The sequence below is a fragment of the Hippocampus guttulatus genome, chromosome 13 (assembly GCF_054856545.1).
Source record: "Hippocampus guttulatus isolate MCC_2025c chromosome 13, RoL_Hgut_1.0, whole genome shotgun sequence".
Classification (NCBI taxonomy): Eukaryota; Metazoa; Chordata; class Actinopteri; order Syngnathiformes; family Syngnathidae; genus Hippocampus; species Hippocampus guttulatus.
The window spans coordinates 9,521,817-9,541,574 of NC_141273.1; the positions used below are offsets into that span (position 1 = coordinate 9,521,817).

Below are 19,758 nucleotides of genomic sequence, written 5' to 3' on the forward strand. Positions count from 1 at the left end.
AGAGGACACACTGGGAATCGATTTCACACAAAGAGTGCACTACTTGGAAAGACACTCTCAAATACTGCATCTTGTGTTATTGGATTTGGAACCCAATTTTATGAGCAGTATCTATTACATTCAAGACAAGCAAGGAGGATCCAGTCGAATGAAGCGCCAGCCCCCAAAACTCGTGGCCAAGTGAGGAGAAAAGATTGTCCTGTATTTTTTTAACCTTACTTAACTTAACCGATGCTTAGAAATAATGACAAAAACCACACATGTAAAAATGTTACATTTCAGTGCTATTTCATCCCTCAAAAAAGCAAGTGCTAAAATAAAAGCGCTAGTTATGAAAAGCGGTTAACCAGCATGTGAGAAAAATAAATAGCACATTTTCTACAACACCTTCATATTTAATCATGAACAAGAAATGGAAACATTGCTAAGATGACGCAGAAAAGCGTGAATTTAACAGACCCCATGGTGAGCACGTCTGCCTCACAGTCTAGAGGTGTAGGGTTTGATTCTAGCTCCAGTTTTTGCATGTTTTCTCCACTACTGCAGTTTCCTCCCACATTTGTAAAACATGCATGCAGGTTAATGGAACACTAGGTATATGCCCTGCGATGGGCTGGCAACCAGTTCAGGGTGTACCCCGCCTATTGCCTGCAGAGAACTGGGATAGGCTCCAGCACGTCTGTGACCCTTGTGAGAATAAAGTGGTTCAGATAATAGATCCATTCCTCCATCTATTTTCCAATCCGCCTATCCTATCCTTATCCAGCCTGAATTGGTTGCCAGCCAATCGCAGGGAACACACAGAAGAACAACAATTCACACTCACAATCATACCAATGGACACATTCGAGTGTTCCATTGCCATTCATGTTTTTCGGATGTGGGATTAAACCGGAGTACCCGGAGAAAACCCCACACAGGCATGGGGAGATCATGCAAACGCCACACTGTGAGACGGTTGTGCTAACCAGTTGGGCACCGAGCCACCCAAACAAATTTCTCACAAACCCAATAAAATGGCTTTCAAGATTATTAAAATAAAATATAAAATATGTGTGTGTTATTTAACCTGCAAATGATTATTAAATTACTAATTTTTTTCCCTCAGTCGCTGCGGCACATTTCTCAGATCAGAATTGAATTTCCAGCTCCGCCCTTGCAGACAGCACAGTTTTTTGTTGAATCTTTAACAAATGGTGATGCTTTTGAATGATGGGAAAATAAACATGGAAGGTACAGCATTCATCGAATCAATCACTGTTGATTGCAGCCACTTTTTTTCAGCCATTCTATTACACTCAAGACATGTGACTGTGCTGACACGCCCCCTTGCGGCGCGTGTCTGCCACGCTCTCGTTGGGACAAATTCGCTGCGCGGGCAGGAGCGTAGCAGAGCGTCACCGGAGGAATGTCAATGTGCTAATTGTTGATGCATCTTGGACTCAGTGCGACTCTCGGATGCTTCATCTGACTATTCGTCCCTTCAACCTTGCACATCCGACTGACCATGACCACTGCTGTGGAAAGCGGCAAGCAGCCTTGCATCGGGCTCGAGCCCCTTGACGGCAAAAACACCCTCCTGCCGGGCAAAGCGACGCCAAGCGGGGGCACGGGTCGCGGCCCCTTCGCGAACGGCGGCCCCAAAGTGACTGACAGCGGGGTGCACGACATCGAGGACCGCATCTTGAGGATCACCGGCTACTACGGCTACAACCCGGGCTACTCCAGTCACAGAAGTAAGTGCCACCACACAAAACTAAGTGCACTAACAGATGCAACGATATATTGGGGAATAAAAAGACGAATGGATGGATGGATATACTTTATCATACTACTGTATATTGTTTAAATGCTACGTTATTCCATACTATAGCCTCACTATACTGTACTGTACTTTATACTATACTAGTAGTACAGTATAGTATAGTGTAGTATAAATACTACACTATACTATACTATAAACAGCCTAATCATAATTATTTTACTCAACTTTCTGAAATAGGAAATCATATGCCTTTATAAATAATGGGATATTAGATAGATAGATAGATAGATAGATAGATAGATAGATAGATAGATAGATAGATATGCCTACAGTATGAAAGAAAGCAAACATTTAATGTACTGTATTACTCATTTTAGAAAGGAAGACAGCACTACAGTTAGATTCACCTTTCTGTACTGCGCATATGATATGCCGTACTATAATGATTTGTATTATAAAGAAAATGAACAAATTGTCACTGACTGCACCTTCCTATATATTAATTCCCAAAAGAAATGGAAGAATACATATTCATTCATTCGCTAACAGCCAACTATGATGCTTTCAATACTGTTACTGTTTACAGTACTGTATATTAGAAAGAAAGGGAAACACATTGTTAAATTCAGTTTTCTATACTGTAACATACCATACTATACTATACTATACTATACTATACTATACTATACTTTCGACACTACACTACGGTGCCTGCTATATGCAGCTCAGATCAATTACCAATGTCACCACTGATAGCTGCTTCGGCATGCATGTTTTATTTAAAATGATTCAGTGTCCAAATAGAGGCGAGGCTCTCTGATGATGCATAGGAATGCTCCACATCCCTGATTTGGCCACATTTTTGATTGGGGGCACACCGGTGGCAAGGTGGGAACTTTTGCTGACACAGACAGAAAGCCAAGGATTGAATGTGGGTAAATGTAAAATACATTTTGTTTTTGGACTGATCTTTAAAAGGTTGATTTTGGTTGTTAGTGAGATTTTAGCAGGCAGTGGGGCTTCGTGCAAATACTGTACATCACAAGGTATGCAGATGACAGCATTCTGAAGGAGTGCAGAATGCTTTTTACCTTGCACCACTGGTTGTCTATTGCCTTTATTACGGATGAGGAGGCGTGTTGCAGAAGCTGAAATGCTTCACCCCACTTGAACCAAAGGATTGAGACTTTGCACGCAAGCTCCCAAACATTTCGCTCTGGCTATTACATAAAACCTCAATGATTTAAACATCGACAAGTCCTGCCCTCCCAATTTTGGCAAGTTCCACATTTTGGAGGTGCGTTCGTCAGAGGAAATGCAAATATGCAAATTCAATTAAGAAAATGTTCAAGCTAAGGGTCCTTAAGTTGCTTCTCATCACCACAATAGATTTTCAGATTGCAGGCAAGATAAAGGAAATGAGCCTCGTGCTCATTAACTGTGTCCTGTCTGTTGCAGTCGTCTAATCATGGATGCAATCACGCACTCCAATTTGGAGGCATATCGAGCTGTCCAGGTTGATCCCACGAGAGGGAGCTCTCTTATTAATGAGCAGCAACCCAAACTTTAAATTGGAAACAGACACAACTCCCAAACAATTCCAATCAGGAAGATGCTGTTCGTGTGCAAACAATGCAGTGAGTCGTGAGAGATCATCAGGGGGGGCTGCAGAAAATTATCCATTTATCTAAAAAAGTTTTACTTTCAACAAATAATACATTTTTGTTCAACGATCTAGGTCAGTGGCATGCGACCCGATGCCTTAAGTTAAGCGTATGTATCCGTTTTTGGCTGATATTTTTGTTTAGTGGTGGAGCGTCCGCGCTTCCCTAATGTGCCTTTAATGGGCTCAATAAAAATTGGGAAACACTGGTATAAAACATGAGCACATGTTTCAAAAGTTGCAGAAACTTGGAAATACATCCTGTACTGCGTCATAATTACACAAAAACCTGTGCAATGATCAATACCTGGCTTGTTCTTTTACTATATACACCATTATCAAAGGGTGGGGAAAAAAATTCTTATGTGTTCCCCACCTTCCATAATTAACCCTTTTATGCACCAATAATGATAACCTGTACCCTAATAACATGATAAGCTGTCCACTGTTGTGACCGCTGTTCCAGAAAGGGTTAATGTGGCACCCCTCTTTTAAGTTGAACTCCCGCCTTTGACTGTCCCCTTTTTCCTCTCAATATTCGTCGTGAGGTAAGCATTTTTAGAGCTGGAGAAACGTTTGTTTTCATTTACAAGTTGAAGTACTTCAATACATCGCTGAGCCATATAATTTGTGTTAGGGGTGCGCTGTATCAATATAATTGACGAAGAGGACATTGCTTTCTGCTCTTTTCATCAGGCGTGTTGTGTTAGTGTGACCTTTTTCTCCTGATGTCTACGGGGGAGGGGGTACGCCGTATCAATATAATTGACGAGGTGGGCATTGTTTTCTGCTCTTTTCGCCAAGCTTTGTTATTGAGACCATTAAACGCAACCAACACAAGAAACCCTGCTGTGCCTCATCAATATTCTAAAACACAACGCCGTCGGACACCGCCGGTTACACTCTCCAACGTACTGTATTTATGCTGTACTATCATCGAGCAAGGACTCACACGTTAAATACATAACGACCGAAAAGCCACCGGGAAGTGCAAACAACGCAATCGCCATTTGTTGTTCAATCACACCTTTTACAAGTCTAAATGAAATATTTCATCCCTTGTGTCACTTTAAAGGTGGACTACCGGTATATTATATATGAAGTGCAGCGGAGTCAAGCAGTGTTATTCACATACGCGCCGTCTTGCGTTGCATCGTGTAACCGAGGAAGGTGAATGATGGGATGTCGACTGCGCTGTAATTTCAGGCCTAAGGAGCAGATGTGCATCATAATAACACCCGTTCCGAGCCTACAATAGACCACGCGTCTGCAAGCTGAGGGCTTTATTTGATTTGGGAAACATTTCCAAATTTTCCAATAAGATATGCCATCTGTGCATTCTCCGCCTATTCATCAAGTTGTCGTTTTAGTCAACAGAAGGTATTCCTCAGGGCGTAGTATTTGTATAGTTATTAAACATGCTGTCACGGTTATAGTGAGAAGCAGTCGCCATTAATTAATCATCTACTGTACAGGCACAAAATGGATTTTCTGAAAAGTGACTTTTTGGAGTGCAAATGAGTATTGCTTACCACAGTGTCAATGAGGATCAGTTCCTACAGACAAAGCGTCATATAAATGGAACACTGGGGCTTATCCCGTCTCGCTTATGGTGTAATGATATATTAAGTAAGCTCCTGTTGGCACTTTGTTGTTATCGCCACTTGCCATCTGCGTAGAGCTCGAAATTGCCTCTGAGGGGCTTGTGTACTACATTTTGTGACAAGGTCTTGGCTGTAATACATCATACCGTAATGGTGTTTTCAGGCAAAGTCATTGCAGCTTTTAATAAGAAAGTAGATAATATCCCAAACTCGGTGCTTATTCCCACTGTCATTGTTTGGCTCCTGCTGTTCCACATGACAATAGCATGCAGTAAATGCCTCTTCAGCATCTCTTGGAAAGCCATTAAAGTGATTTGCTTTGTATCAGGTTTTACAGGGCTAAATTAACAAAGGAGGGCCAACACAGTAGCGAAGGCAAACTCCCTGCTGGCTGAACAGGCCGAACGCAGGAGAAATGACAGGTACTGCTCAGCAACGCAATTGTCCCTTCACTGCTTTCACAGCAAGGCCATCCTAATCGACTTCTAACAAAATTAGAATGAGAAACTACTTGCATCGTGTTTGAAAGTGCAGTTGAGGGGCATGGAGAAAGAAGGGGGGGGGGGGTCATTCAATCTTCTTTTCGGAACCAAATTTATAGACGATGTTAACAGAAATATATATTTTTTTTCCTGCAGCTATTTTCAAGGAAGCCGTTCCCATGCCTTCTCTTGCTGAGCTATTTATAACAAGTCTAATGTCGAGACCGGGATGTAAGCCTTGCCTGAATGACTCCTGAAGTGCTGTTAGCCTCCGCAGTCTCCTGGGAATCTGTGAAAACACCCTGCAGGCAATGTGTGTGCATACCTGTACTCGTGATCCTGTGTATGTTGATGTACCAAATGTTGATGTATTTCTCGCCAGGTGATTTTGGATAGTGGCCCAGCTTCAACTTCACTGTAATGAAACACTCGAATTAGATGATATAATGGCACGACAGAGTCAAGTTTAGAAATGGTCTTTCTCATTTTACGAGCAGGGGCCTGAGTACTGTGAGCTGCCAAACAATGCCCTTGTGGACTACATGAGTGCCGAGCATCGATAAGCTGACCTTCAACACCCTTGAATGAAATGTGTTTATGTTTACTCTATTCGTTGCAGAGTGTACATAGGCATAGAGATGAAAGTTGCATGGATGCAAGAAGACATTTGCTCACTTGCTCGTTGACAGTTCAATTGTCATGCCCAAGTTCACAAGGCATGCTCAAAAAAGCAATAATCCTTTACAATTGGTGAGACGAAAAATGTATGCATTTGCAGTATCTTCAGATATGCGTCCAAACTAAGCCTCCTTTCCAAGAGTTTGGGGCCAGCACTTGGAGAAGCCTAAAATGTGAAAATGTAAACCCTTCAGCAACTAACCTTTTTGATTCATGAAAAAAATCGAATCTAAATTGTTGTGTTCTTTAGTTCATCATATTTAGTTGGGGTTTTTTTTGGGCAAAATGTTCCGTACTTAGCTTTAATTCAAACTAAAATATTGATGTATACTCTTTCTTCACCAAAGAACAATTCAGTTGTATTTCACTTTGATAATGGGTTGGGCGCCGACAGGTATGGCAGCCTCGGTCACACGCTCCCTAGTATTATCCCTGTTTTTGTCATTTTCGTTAGTTTTTGGCGACCCTGAGCGGCTTACTTACACGAGGGAAAAGTTGCTGCGCATTGGGGAGTCTACGCTCGGTCTTTTTTCACCAGCACGCGAAAACCCACAAGGTTTTTCGGAGCTAATCGCGAGCGGAGCGGCTGCGCTGTACGGAGCATGGAAACGCCGCCGGAGGAAGGGGAAGAGAGCCGGCGTGCTCGTCAAGCTCCGGCAGCGCGGATTTCGAACCCCGCTCCCATCGATCCATCTTGCTAATCTACGATCTCTGCCAAACAAGATGGATGAACTTCTTCTCCTCACAAAGACCAACAAAAACTTTGCACGTTCTGCTGCGCTCTGCTTCACTGAAACCTGGCTCAGTGACCGCCACCCGGATTCCGCGCTACATCTACCCGGCTTCCGCCTTCTCCGAGCCGACCGCGACACGGAGCTATCAGGGAAATCGAAAGGTGGCGGGATTTGCTTCTATATCAACGAAGAATGGTGCACTGATGTCACGAAGCTCGACGCACACTGCAGCCCGGACCTGGAGTCGCTGTCTTTAAACTGCAAGCCATTCTACTCGCCACGTGAGTTCACCTCCTTTTTACTAATCGGTGTTTACATTGCGCCACAAGCTAACGCTAACACGGCGATACAAACGCTAGCCGAACAAGTAAACAACCTCGAACTAAAATACCCAGAGTCACCCCTGATAATTTTGGGCGATTTTAATAGAGCACATCTTAACCGTGAACTTCCCAGATATAAGCAGCACATCGACTGTTTCACCAGAGAAGGCAACATTCTAGACCACTGCTATACAACAATCAAAAATTCATACCGATCGGTCGCCCGTGCAGCATTGGGTCTTTCTGACCACAATTTAATCCACTTAATACCTACATACAGACAGAAACTCAAATGTGCTAAACCGGTTGTTAAGACTGTGAAAAAATGGACAGATGAAGCAAAGCTAGCTCTACAAGAATGCTTAGACTGCACTGATTGGGGCGTCTTTGAAACTTCAACGGGCACACTGGATGAATACACAGACACTGTAACATCATACATCAGTTTCTGTGAGGACATGTGTGTACCAACGAAGTCCTTCCGCTCCTTCAACAATAACAAACCATGGTTTACTCCCAAACTCAGGCAACTCAGGAAAGAGAAAGAGGCCGCATTTAGAAGTGGAGATCGGGCACTGTACAAACACGCCCGAAACCAATTGACAAAGGAAATTAACATCGCTAAGAGAAGCTATGCAGAGAGGCTGAAAAACCAGTTCTCTGCTAACGACTCTGCATCTGTATGGAATGGCCTGAAAGCAATCACTAACTATAGAATGCCATCCCCCCAAACAGTGAACAATAAGGGTCTTGCTAATGAACTAAACATGTTTTTCTGCCGATTTGAAAAGGACACCCCCATTTCCCACACACACCCACCTCTACCAGAAACTACTCTATCTACCCCCCCACCCTCTTTTTCTCCACTACAGATCCACGAACAGGACGTGAGACGGCTCTTCAAGCAGCAGAAGATCAAGAAAGCTGCGGGGCCCGACAAAGTGTCCCCCTCCTGCCTGAAAGTCTGCGCTGACCAGCTGGCTCCGGTCTTCACACAAATCTTCAACAGATCTCTGGAGCTGTGTGAGGTCCCATCCTGCTTCAAACAGTCTACCATCATCCCAGTTCCCAAGAAATCGGCAACATCGGAACTGAACGACTATAGGCCTGTCGCCCTGACGTCTGTGGTCATGAAGTCCTTTGAACGCCTTGTGCTGAACCACCTAAAGAACGTCACCGGACCCCTGCTGGACCCTCTCCAGTTTGCCTACCGGGCAAACAGGTCTGTGGAAGACGCGGTCAACATAGGTCTGCACTACATCCTCGAGCACCTCGACAGCACAGGGACCTATGCAAGGATTCTGTTTGTGGATTTCAGCTCTGCGTTCAACACCATCATCCCGGAACTCCTCACCCCCAAACTTCTCCACCTCGGTGTGTCCCCTACGATCTGCCAGTGGATCCTCAGCTTCCTGACGGGACGGACACAACAGGTGAGACTGGGAGCAACAACATCATCAATACGCACCACCAGCACTGGAGCCCCACAGGGATGTGTCCTCTCTCCACTGCTCTTCTCTCTCTACACAAACGATTGCACCTCAACAGATCCAGCTGTCAAACTCATAAAGTTCGCTGACGACACCACGGTCATCGGTCTCATCAAAGACGGCGACGAGTCTGCGTACCGCCAACAAGTGGAGCAGCTGGAGCTCTGGTGCAGCCGACACAACCTCGGGCTGAACACGCTCAAGACTGTAGAGATGATCGTGGACTTCAGGAAACATTCTTCTCCACAGTTGCCCCTCACACTATCCAACTGCCCCGTGTCAACCGTCGAGACCTTCAAGTTCCTGGGAATCACAGTCTCCCAGGACATGAAGTGGGAAGTCAACACCATCTCCATCCTGAAAAGGGCGCGGCAGAGGATGTACTTCCTGAGGCTGCTGAGGAAGCATGGCCTGCCACAGGAGGTGCTACGACAGTTCTACACGGCAGTCATCGAATCAATCCTGTGTTCTTCCATCACGGTTTGGTTTGGGGCCGCCACAAAAAAGGACAAAATCCGACTTCAACGGACAGTTAGGACGGCGGAAAAAATCGTTGGCACCGCCCTACCCACTCTTGAGGACTTGCACACTGCAAGAATCAAGACAAGGGCACGGAAAATCCTCCTGGATCCCCCGCACCCTGCCCACCACCTTTTCCAGCTACTCCCCTCAGGCAGACGCTACAGATCCATGCGCACCAAATCCAGTAGACACTTAAACAGCTTCTTCCCTCTAGCCATTAACTCCTTAAACAGTCACTGACGTAGTCACTCTTCTTGTACTACAAATACTGCTACTGGTTACTCTAAAATGGTTCAATGATTTGTTGTTTACGATGATACTAATGCAGCGTGTTATACCGGAGACAAATTCCTTGTGTGTTCTACATACTTGGCCAATAAAGATGATTCTGATTCTGATTCTGATTATTTTTAACATTCACTGTGAGTTTATACTTCTGGTCATGGCCTAGTTTGAAGCCTCGAGGTTCAAATTATTGCCCTTCCTCTGTGATTGTGTATACAGTATTTTTTTTACTGCTCGTCCTCCAGCTTCTTCCCACGTTCCAAACACTCACACATGTTAAGTTCAGTGAAAACTCTAAACTGTCGACTGTTGTGAGTGCAAATGTTCCCCTGCGATTGACTAGTTGTGGGTGTAGCCGGTCTATATTCAAATCAGCTGTGATAGGCTCCAGCTCAGCTGCGATTCTAATGAGAATAAGCTGTATAGAACACGGATCGATGGATGGTATTGAAATGCACTGTCTGCCATTTTCTTATTCACCGCTAGGGGGTCGTCATATTCCATAGTTCAACAATAGTACTTGGAAGGCAAAGTAAGTGATTGCGCACAACTCTGGCAGGAAAAGGACGAGAGGATACCTTCTCTCCATCCTTCATCTGCCTTCCTGGTCCTCATTGTGATATTTAGCGACAGGGGGGGTCTAAAAAGGCCTTATATGACAGAGAAGTGTTTGGAAATCTAAATGACAAAAGGACTTAATAAAAAAGGATTTCAGTGCGTCAGTAGATGGGGATGCAGCTGTTGCTATGGCGGTTGAGAGGGTAGATGCTTTATTATTTGCTGCTTTGATCTACTGGTACTCACGATCAGTGTAGTTCTGGCTGTTACAATGGACGGAGAGTTAGTGATTCATGCTAGGTTGCCAAACTAACTAAATGACAAAGTACATGCAATTATGCTATTAAGCAATTAATACGGTTTAATACTGTCATGCTTCAAAACAGTATAGACATTTTACAGAGCAACTGCTGGTATTTTTCAAACCTACAGTGGCAGTGCCTGTGCTGGAGACCTCACTCTTAATCAGATAGTGATTGGCATCCTGGGCTTTGCTGACTGGATGCTTTTTTTCGCCGTCCCTCTCTGTCTAGCTTTTGTCTCCACTCATCAGCAGGTCTATTTTTAAGTGACCCTCCTCTCACGGGATCCATCCTCCTATCTTCCTCCTACACCAGCGCAAACACTATAGCATCGGCCGAATTTGGGTGACACATTTATTCATTCAAATGGCTGCAAGGTTCATTAAGCTGAACATTCTTACTTTATGGTTGGGCTCATGTGAGATACAATAAATGTGCCCTCGCAGCAGTATATCCGATAAAAATATTACATCAGAGTAATGAATGCATCTGTGATAGGGCTTCAAGCAATTAAAATTACCTTGGTTTTGAATTATGGCCCATATTAGCAACATTCAAAACAGTGACTTATTTTCCCGATACTCAAAAATTAAGCAATGTATGCACTTGCACTACCTGCTATAGCTGATTATAGTATGGCAATGGGAAATAAACATACGGTATATCATATTAATGTAGCATTTATGAATGTGTTTATGTGCAGCAGTGGGCCTCATCAGTCTGGTGAGTCTGTCAATGAGCTGCCATCTGTATTTCAGTCCTGCCCAGTCCGTCCTAGTCGTCGGCAACAGCCAAGCGGTGTTGAGAACGCACCTACAGGTGCCATACACCTGACATGCAGCCAAATGCAATGTGTGTCTGCGTGTGTGTATTTTTCTCCCCTTTATTTAGCTGCATCTCGGCTCATGCCATAGGCTGTGTGTGATATAGAAATTATGTTCTCGACCCTGATTGGAGGGACGGACTGCGCCCACTTGCGTCGGCTTGAATTACTTATGGAAACAGTGATGGACTGACGGATCGGGCATTTGTGTGATAAAATGCCCACCTCTGTATGTGAGTTTAACGGACGTGTTGCTGCCAATCAAGAGAGGAAGTAAAATGAATAAAATAAAGTTCAGCTATTCATTAAAAAAAAAACTTAAACGCCACGGTTCCTCCAGGGTGATCTAGGTCCACTGCTATTGAGTGCCATTTTTCATAGAATTGCCAATGCCAACATAAAAAATGGAATGGTGGCCAAAAACTTGAGCACAGTAACATGATCGATGCCATTTCTATAGCTCAGTTAGATTATGTTGATGATGTGTACAATCATGCTGATAAAATGTGAAAGCCAAAAAATGACAGAATGTGTAGCAGAAGACAACGAGGGACTGCAGAGAGAAGCCTGCTCAGGTAGAAAGAGGGTTGGGAGCATTAGAGGAGAGGAGTTAGCGCAGCATAATTAGCCTGGGCTGCTTGGTTACCATCCAAACAAAGCTGCTGATTTGTGGAGCAAAATAGGAGGGAGGGGTGAAGTGAGTTGATCAGACACAAACGAGATGGGGGTGGCGAGAATGGAGTGAGATGAGGGTAGTGATTGCGCCATGCCACACACACTTAAAGCTTCGTTTCCCTTGGAGACCGTGACAGCGCTGGATCACGGCATGACATTGCAACAGTAGTTCCACCAGTCCGCTTTGTCACTACTATCCAGACAGATAGAGAGAAGAGGAAGTGTGCAGAGAGGGAGCGGGGCCAAACTGGAGCTCCGAGGGGAAGAGTTGACAGATTTGGGAAGCGGGCAGGCAGAGTCATTGGGGTGGGTGGGGAATAAGTGAAGAGTGAAAAGAAGGAGAAGAAGGAAAAGAAAAAGAAGAAGCGAAGGAGTAAGGATGCACGGAGCAAGGTGGAAGAGCTGCTGAGCGTGTCCACACATTCATAGACTTTCCAGGGAAGGACATTGTGTTGTGGCCCCAAGTGGAGGATGAAGAAGCACTCAGCCCGAGTGGCTCCTCTCAGCTCCCACAGCACTCAGGTCCTGACCTGCCCCATCTCTGAAGGTAAAGCCAGATTAACTCTACATGCATGTAAAAAGGTTGTCTCTTTACATGTAGGCTTAGTGAACTGTAAGTTATGTGAAGAAAATCATTGGTTACGTGGTTTTAAGCACATACAGTTGTTGTCACGTGAAGAATGTACAAGAGGTTGATGAGCTGAAGTTGTGCTGGTCAAGCAGAAATATGCACCTTGTATCTTCGGAGGGAGATGTGCTGCATGTAGATAGATAGGCAGTGTGCATGGCCCCAGCCTGGATGTAAAAAAAAAAAAAATCAACAAAACAAACACATCAGCAAGTTCTGCTCACTTGTCCTTTCTCCCCATTGAGCATTTCTGCTCACAACTCCCAAATAAGCAAGCAAACTCATCCCTAAAAGCCTTGAACGTCTTCTAAATCCATTTTCTAATCTGTAGAGCTCACCTTTGTTTGAGAGATTGAAATAAGATACCCTAAATCCCCTTTCCGTAAGCATCATCAGCATCCCACTTCTCCTTAAGACGACTTATCAAGGTTGCATAGTGCTGCTGACATGACCATGAGCTCCAGCGGGAGTCTATCCATCAATGTCACGATAAAACACACACCAGATTGAAATGTTGGGTTGGAGTAGCAGAGTGCATCACACAGGGAATATGAAGATGAGCTCCATTAAAAATAAGCCATTAATGAATGATACTGTTCTATGCAGCACTTAGGAGCTGCTTGCTGAGATTGAATCAGGCAAGTCTTTGGAATGACCTTATTTGCCATCATGAGCGTAAATATGGCTGACTCTGGTCTCCTCATTTGTTGACGTATGTTAAAATAGTATTTTCCCAGACTGTATGCACCACTGTTGGAACTTCGGAAAACAGGAATATTTGTTAGCAATAACACAGCCTCATGGAGAGCAGAATGTTGGCCATGAGAGCTACTTCTCCGGGGCAGGGGAATAGTAGAGTTTTAATATCACCGCGTGTTGGCTGCAGATCAGCCTGCAGTGGCTTTTATACCTTAGGACTGAAGCGCCTGCATCCAACACTAAAGGCTTTAGGATTTCTCTGTAATGTCAAACACAAACACTTTTTGCTTGGAGGATGAAAAGAAGCAGACAAGAATGGAGCTGATGTACTCTTGCAGAATGACAACAGGCAGAAATGGAATGAGAGCAAATCCCTTTCACAAATTCCCTAAAATCTGTAAATTTGCATGTTGTATATCAGTGAGGGGCTATTGGCGGCGCGGGGTGGCCCGTGCCCACACTCTGAGTGGCCTCTTAAATTAAATAAATCAATAAGTTTTGATTTTGATGATAAAGCACTAAACCTCGACTACAGTCGATCACCCCACTTGCCGTTTAGCACTTGTAGATTCGCCGACTGTATTTGATTTTTTCTCAATTTATTTATTTATTTTTACAATTTTTGAGGGGTTGCGGGGATAACAATTTCTCATGGAAAATGCATAAAGGTGGTTTGTCTGGGTTTTTTGAATAATATTTTGGGTTTACAAAAAAAATCCAAACAAACAAAAAAGCCAAAAAATATTTCCAATGCATTTCAATGAACAGCAATTTTACGTGGATTTTCGCTATTCGCGGAGTGGCCCGGTCCCTATCCCCCATGAATAGTAATAGTAAAAATGTACCATTTTCAGTTGTGATATCACTATTCACCAATAGATGGCAGACATGTCTTAGTTGCGCCAGCTCTATATTTAAAAAGGCCAGGCGCCATCTTGCAGCCCGGCCTGCGTGATGCATGCTCTGTGACAGTGCACAAAGAAGTGGAGAAGGTGAGAGGAAAACATATTTTTTGTCAAAGTGACCAAAGATTTAAAAGATTTTCACGGCGGCACTCAATGTACGAAAAGAACGACGGCAAGCACCAGACACTCATGCCAATTGCAGCACTGTTGTCAGTGTCAGGCAGGGAGGGTGTAGTCGCGATAAAGGGGAGAGTGACACAACTGACACGTTAAATTACCAAGATGTGAGTATGAAAGCAGTCAAGATGCTACTACATTAAATTTTGATTCATGTTCTGAGCCATTAGCATGAAAGCAGTGAGATAGCTTGTTAGATAACAATCCTCAAGAAGGATTAAGGAGGATTAAGCTCAGGAAATGGGAGAATTTTCCCAAATTCACACTTTTAAATTGATGATAAACATTAATATTCAAAATCTTTGCAGTACACAGATGTGGAAACTAAATTAGTATCAATGTATACTTCAATGGCAAAACCAAAATTCGAACTTGAATGTGGACATTGAATTTTATTTGAAATCTGAGAGTTACATCTTACAATACTTTTGCTCACTTGAAAAATTATGGGTTGAAATAATCATAAGATGAAAGCTGTTAAAATCTGGTCACATTCAACCCAAAAAAAGGGCCTCACTGTTACAATACTTTTGGTTGAAACCGTAGCTCTCCTCAGTTGCTCTGTTGTAATACAAATTTAAAAGGCAATATTGTCACACAAGTAAACACGTTTGTGGTGCAGGGCTTAGAAACACATTTTAAACACATTTATTTGTGTCTATCAAAAGAAGAGGCATGGCTGCTCAAGTTGACTGTCGTTGACTTAACTAACCCTAATTTAGTCATCGTGGCTCTAAATGTGGTTTGGTGACACTGATGGGCCATTAAATATTCCATTGTGCATTTATTGATGACAAAGGTTCCACACCATCATTATTACTTGACTTGATAAACACAGTCAAAGAAAGAGTTATTGATGAGCAATCCATTTTCATTCAACTCGAGGGTGGCTGTGCCGTACTCCTACTGCTCAACTTTTTATCGATTAAAAAGAAAAAAGTCCATCGATGCAATAATGAGCACTGAGATGCTGTGCTGTGCTAAAAGGGAGATACTTGCAGGCACGTGCCACATGCTGAGCTAGCAGAGAGAGCTTGGGCAGCGCATGCCATCCTTGATTTCCTGCTCTGGTGTAATTTGATGACTGCATGCTGTAAGTTAAAAGAATGTCCCTAAATGTGTCCGTCGGTCAGCCATGTAAACAAGCCACTGTACCTGTCTACAGTCTTATTTTCATTTTTATTTAATTTCAACTGATTGTAACGTCTAAGTGTGAAATTCAACAACTCTGTTTATTTTGAAACGAAATCACACACCTGCAGGCATTCATGCACATGTCAATGTGAAAGAGTATGGAGACAGTGCTGGGGCAGGGCTAGTGCTGTTTTTTATTTTTATTTTTTGTGCTTCCACTATTTTTATTTTTATTCTCCGTGATGGGTTCGCTTTGGCCTGGGGAGTCAAGTTCAGCATTCGCTTCAATGATATCTGGCGCCATCTAGCGTCGTGAATGGGTATAACGTCTAGACCCGAATATAAGACGACCTCCACTTTTTCAGTCTTATTTCAATGCAAAAAACACCGTCTTATATTCGGGCCAATACGGTATTGATGGATACATGTTTTCATGTAGCATAGCATGAGTCCCTTGTATTCTTGGTTTCAAGTTTCTAGTAGGAGTGGCAAGTTGCCTGTGTGACATTCTGACACACAAAAAAATAACTGTTTGTGTTTCCATTAGGAGAGGATGGTTTGGAGTCTCAGGCTGAGACGCCTGGTAGTGAGGCAAGTGTGGAGAGCCAGTCGTACCAGACATGCACTTGCACAGTGCTGAAGGTGCTTGGTGGCTTGCTGATGGTGCTGTGCATCTCCTCCTCCTGGGTGGGTACCACTCAGGTGGTCAAGCTGACCTTCCAGTCATTCTCCTGTCCTTTCTTCATATCCTGGTTCAGCAGCAACTGGAATATCCTCCTCTTTCCAATTTATTACTCTGGACACGTGGTGACCACAAGGGAGAAGCAGACACCTATTCAAAAATTTAGGTAAGGTGTTTTTCCATCCATCCATTGTCGATACTGATTATCTTGGTTGCAGCTGATTTTAGGTGAAAGACGCACTGCATCCTGGATTGGTCACCAGTCAATCACAGGAGCATATATAGACAGACAACCCTTCACATTCACAGTTATTGAGGAGGAAATTAATTGCTGCCTGCACAAACAAGAGTGTCCCAAGACACCATCAGTGACCCAAATAATACATAATTTTAAGAAATAATTTGGGGGGGGAAAAAGTCTGTACACCATTGGGTGGGTTTGATGGATTTTCATCCAGTGACACATTAATAATGGACCTGTGGCTGACTGTGTATCATTCCAGAACATAGTCCACCATTGGCCCCAAGTCAGCTGGATAAGGTTACAGCCCCTTTAGTGACCTTGACAAAAATAAAAGACGAAAAGAGATCGATCGATGGATGAAAATACACTACATGAGGGGTCAGCAACGTGGCCCCCAAAGACCACATTAGTAGCCTATGGGCCTGTTCTAAAAATAGTTCACCAGTGATGGGACAGTGTGATTTTCTAAAAAAAAAAAAAAAATTGTAGAAATTATAATTTGAAAATGTGAACACTAGCATAGTTTGTGTGTCTGTGTGTGTGTAGTTTGACGAGGCCATAAGAGATACTGTGTCTTTTGACAGAGAGTGCAGTAAGCTGTTTGGCGAAGAAGGGATGACTCTGAAGCTTTTTGTGAAGCGAACGGCACCTTTCTCCATTCTGTGGACGCTGACCAACTATTTGTATCTCTTGGCCTTGAAGAAGCTGACCGCCACTGATGTCTCCGCTCTTTACTGTTGCCACAAAGCCTTCGTTTTTCTCTTGTCCTGGATTGTCCTCAAGGACCGCTTCATGGGTGTCCGGGTATGTATCTTATTAATTCCGAAGGAGAAAGAGATGAAGATAGCAGGAGGACTGCTGTCTCATTAACGGACATATTGTTTAGATTGTTGCCGCCATCATGGCCATCACAGGAATCGTCATGATGGCGTATGCGGACGGTTTCCATGGTGATTCCTTTGTGGGTGTGGCACTGGCTGTGGGCTCAGCCTCCACTTCAGCTCTTTATAAAGTGAGACAACAAACCACACGAATCTATGAAGTAATCGGTCCAAGCAGCTGATGTTAACCAAATCGTTTCTCTTCTCACCATCTAGGTGCTATTCAAGATGTTCCTGGGAAGTGCCAACTTTGGCGAAGTTGCTCATTTCCTTTCCACCATGGGTTTCTTCAACCTCATCTTTATCTCCTGTGTGCCCCTCATCCTCTATCTGACCAAAGTAGAGCAATGGGGCTCCCTCTCCTCACTGCCCTGGGGTTACTTGTGTGGCCTGGCAGGATTATGGCTAGGTGAAAATGCAAAAAAAAATACTTCTAGCATTAGTGGGGGTGCAATGACACCATTGTTTTTGTCTACATTCATGATTGAGGCGGCATGAAGTTGTTCAAATTGTCCTAAACTAAAATAAAAAATGCACACATGCAGATGTGTGCAATTTCAGTCTTAAGCATTTAGGTACAGTGTGTAAAATGTAGTGCCATCTAGTGGTAAGATAATAGAATGCCACGACCGTTGATCGAAGTGTGTGCTTCACTCCGGTGCCCAAGAGCGATAACACTTCGCAAATTTGTCACCTATTTTTTTCAGCAGAGGTACAAGCATAATGTCATCCCAAACAACTCGTATTCTCTCAAGTGACGGAAATAAATAAATCCGCTTGAAATTTCCACTTTGGTCATTCGATTGTATCTTTTACAGTGTTCAACATTCTGGTTCACGTCGGTGTTGTCCTGACGTACCCCATTCTCATCTCCATAGGAACTCTACTCAGTGTACCAGGAAATGCAGGTGAACTTTCTTTATGTGGTTCAAATATTGCCCTTGGTTTATTTGACACTCCGTTCCAAATTATTATCCATAATTCATGTTAAATGAATGTGTAAGTTTCGATTTTTCTGGGGCAGTTTGTGCGCATAGTTTCTACTGTCTATTTAGACCACTGATTCGATCTTAGAAAGTTTTGATTATTAGTTTCCCTAATTAGCTTGATTAAATGAAAATGACAGATGGCAGTTTTATGCAGTTGAAACCACTGTGACTCGCATCAGGTTGTACCTGGCAACATGAAATGCCCGTAGACCAGTTCTTAGCTTTAACCGTGGTGGACCATGTGAAGGTCAGTGCAGGTTGCATGAAAGTGTCAGCCTGCAGAGCACAAAGACACAGCGATTGCGTTTACTGATGATGATCCGCATTTTCTTCTCTCACTTTTTAAAATTAATCTTAACTTGTTTTTGTTGTGTTTGTCTACCCTGCCCCTCTTTGGTTCCTTACTGTAGCTGTAGATATCCTTAAACACCAGGTGATCTTCAGCATGGTGCGCCTTGCGGCAACGTGCATCATCTGCTTGGGTTTCTTGCTGTTGCTGCTTCCAGAAGAGTGGGACTCGGTCACCTTGCGCTTCCTGGCCAGCATTGCAGACAAGAAGTCAGAGGATCACGGCGAAGAGCTTACGGAGTCCAGCCTGCACACGAGAAGCCGTAGTCGAGCCAACGGCGCCGTCTCCCTTCCCTTAGCATAACGTAGTCAGACTCCACTGTGAGCTTCTTTCCTCCACTGCCCACCCAAGGAGGGGAGACTGCAACACATGACGGAAGCGATCTGCAAGACATGGCAGAGTATCAAGATTGTGTTAGTCAAGGATGCATCAGATACACCTGGCTCACTGCAAGAGGGATATTTATGAGTTTCACAAATGAAAAAGGTTGGAGGTGTTATTTACTTTAACGATAAACCTGCCACACTCAGTCCCTCACCTGCGGACTGACCAATGCCCTGCTCGACTCTGCAAAATGTATTCTGTGAATATAAATCCTGGCAGGGACAGTTTGGCTATAGAGTGATATGTTTTATTTATTTATTTTGAGAGGAATAATACATTTCAAATCTTACTGATGTGCATTATATATAAGAGACTAACAGTTATCAGTACTTGTATAAGTATTTCCTTTTGTTTGTTTTTCATATGCATTTTAAAAAACCTGCTCACGCCACTCACTGAATCACACAACCACTGTTTTTTTTATTATTATTTAAAACTCTGAATGTCATGGTTTCCCACTTCTTCAGACTACGAGGATCGAGGATGAATGCCTGGAAAAATAATGCATTATTTATGCTCTCGAGAAAAGATTTTAAAAAAACATTATGAACAGATACAAAGAAATTGCTCAATTTTGAAACATTGCGTTCAAGATTCATAAAAATGAGCCATATATATTTTTAAACAGTCTAGAACGAATAGAAATGATTAATTTGCTCAGGCTATGGCTTTATGTCAGAGTGAGCAGGATGTCTCTCTTTGAGAAACTCAGATGTGTGGACAGAGTGAAGACTCATTCTGATAGGATATTCTTGAATGAATATATTGCATTTTTTGTTTTA

General features: G+C 43.4%; 1 protein-coding gene across 1 annotated transcript; it reads left to right on the forward strand.

Moving 5' to 3' along the window:
- Positions 1 to 1,373: 1,373 nt before the first annotated feature.
- Positions 1,374 to 19,380, forward strand: slc35f4 (solute carrier family 35 member F4). Its single transcript, XM_086127556.1, has 7 exons — positions 1,374 to 1,736; positions 15,995 to 16,295; positions 16,958 to 17,177; positions 17,260 to 17,385; positions 17,471 to 17,663; positions 18,073 to 18,162; positions 18,654 to 19,380. Exons 1-7 carry the CDS (start codon positions 1,508 to 1,510, stop codon positions 18,893 to 18,895), a joined length of 1,401 nt encoding a protein of 466 aa, XP_085983682.1. The 5' UTR covers positions 1,374 to 1,507; the 3' UTR covers positions 18,896 to 19,380.
- The last annotated feature ends 378 nt before the right edge of the window (positions 19,381 to 19,758 follow it).

Coding starts and splice junctions, on each gene's coding strand:
- slc35f4 (XM_086127556.1), top strand. CDS start 1,508: ATGACCACTGCTGTGGAAAGCGGCAAGCAGCCTTGCATCGGGCTCGAG. Junction 17,386..17,470: donor CCACTTCAGCTCTTTATAAA/GTGAGACAACAA, acceptor CTCACCATCTAG/GTGCTATTCAAGATGTTCCT. Junction 18,163..18,653: donor CAGTGTACCAGGAAATGCAG/GTGAACTTTCTT, acceptor TCCTTACTGTAG/CTGTAGATATCCTTAAACAC.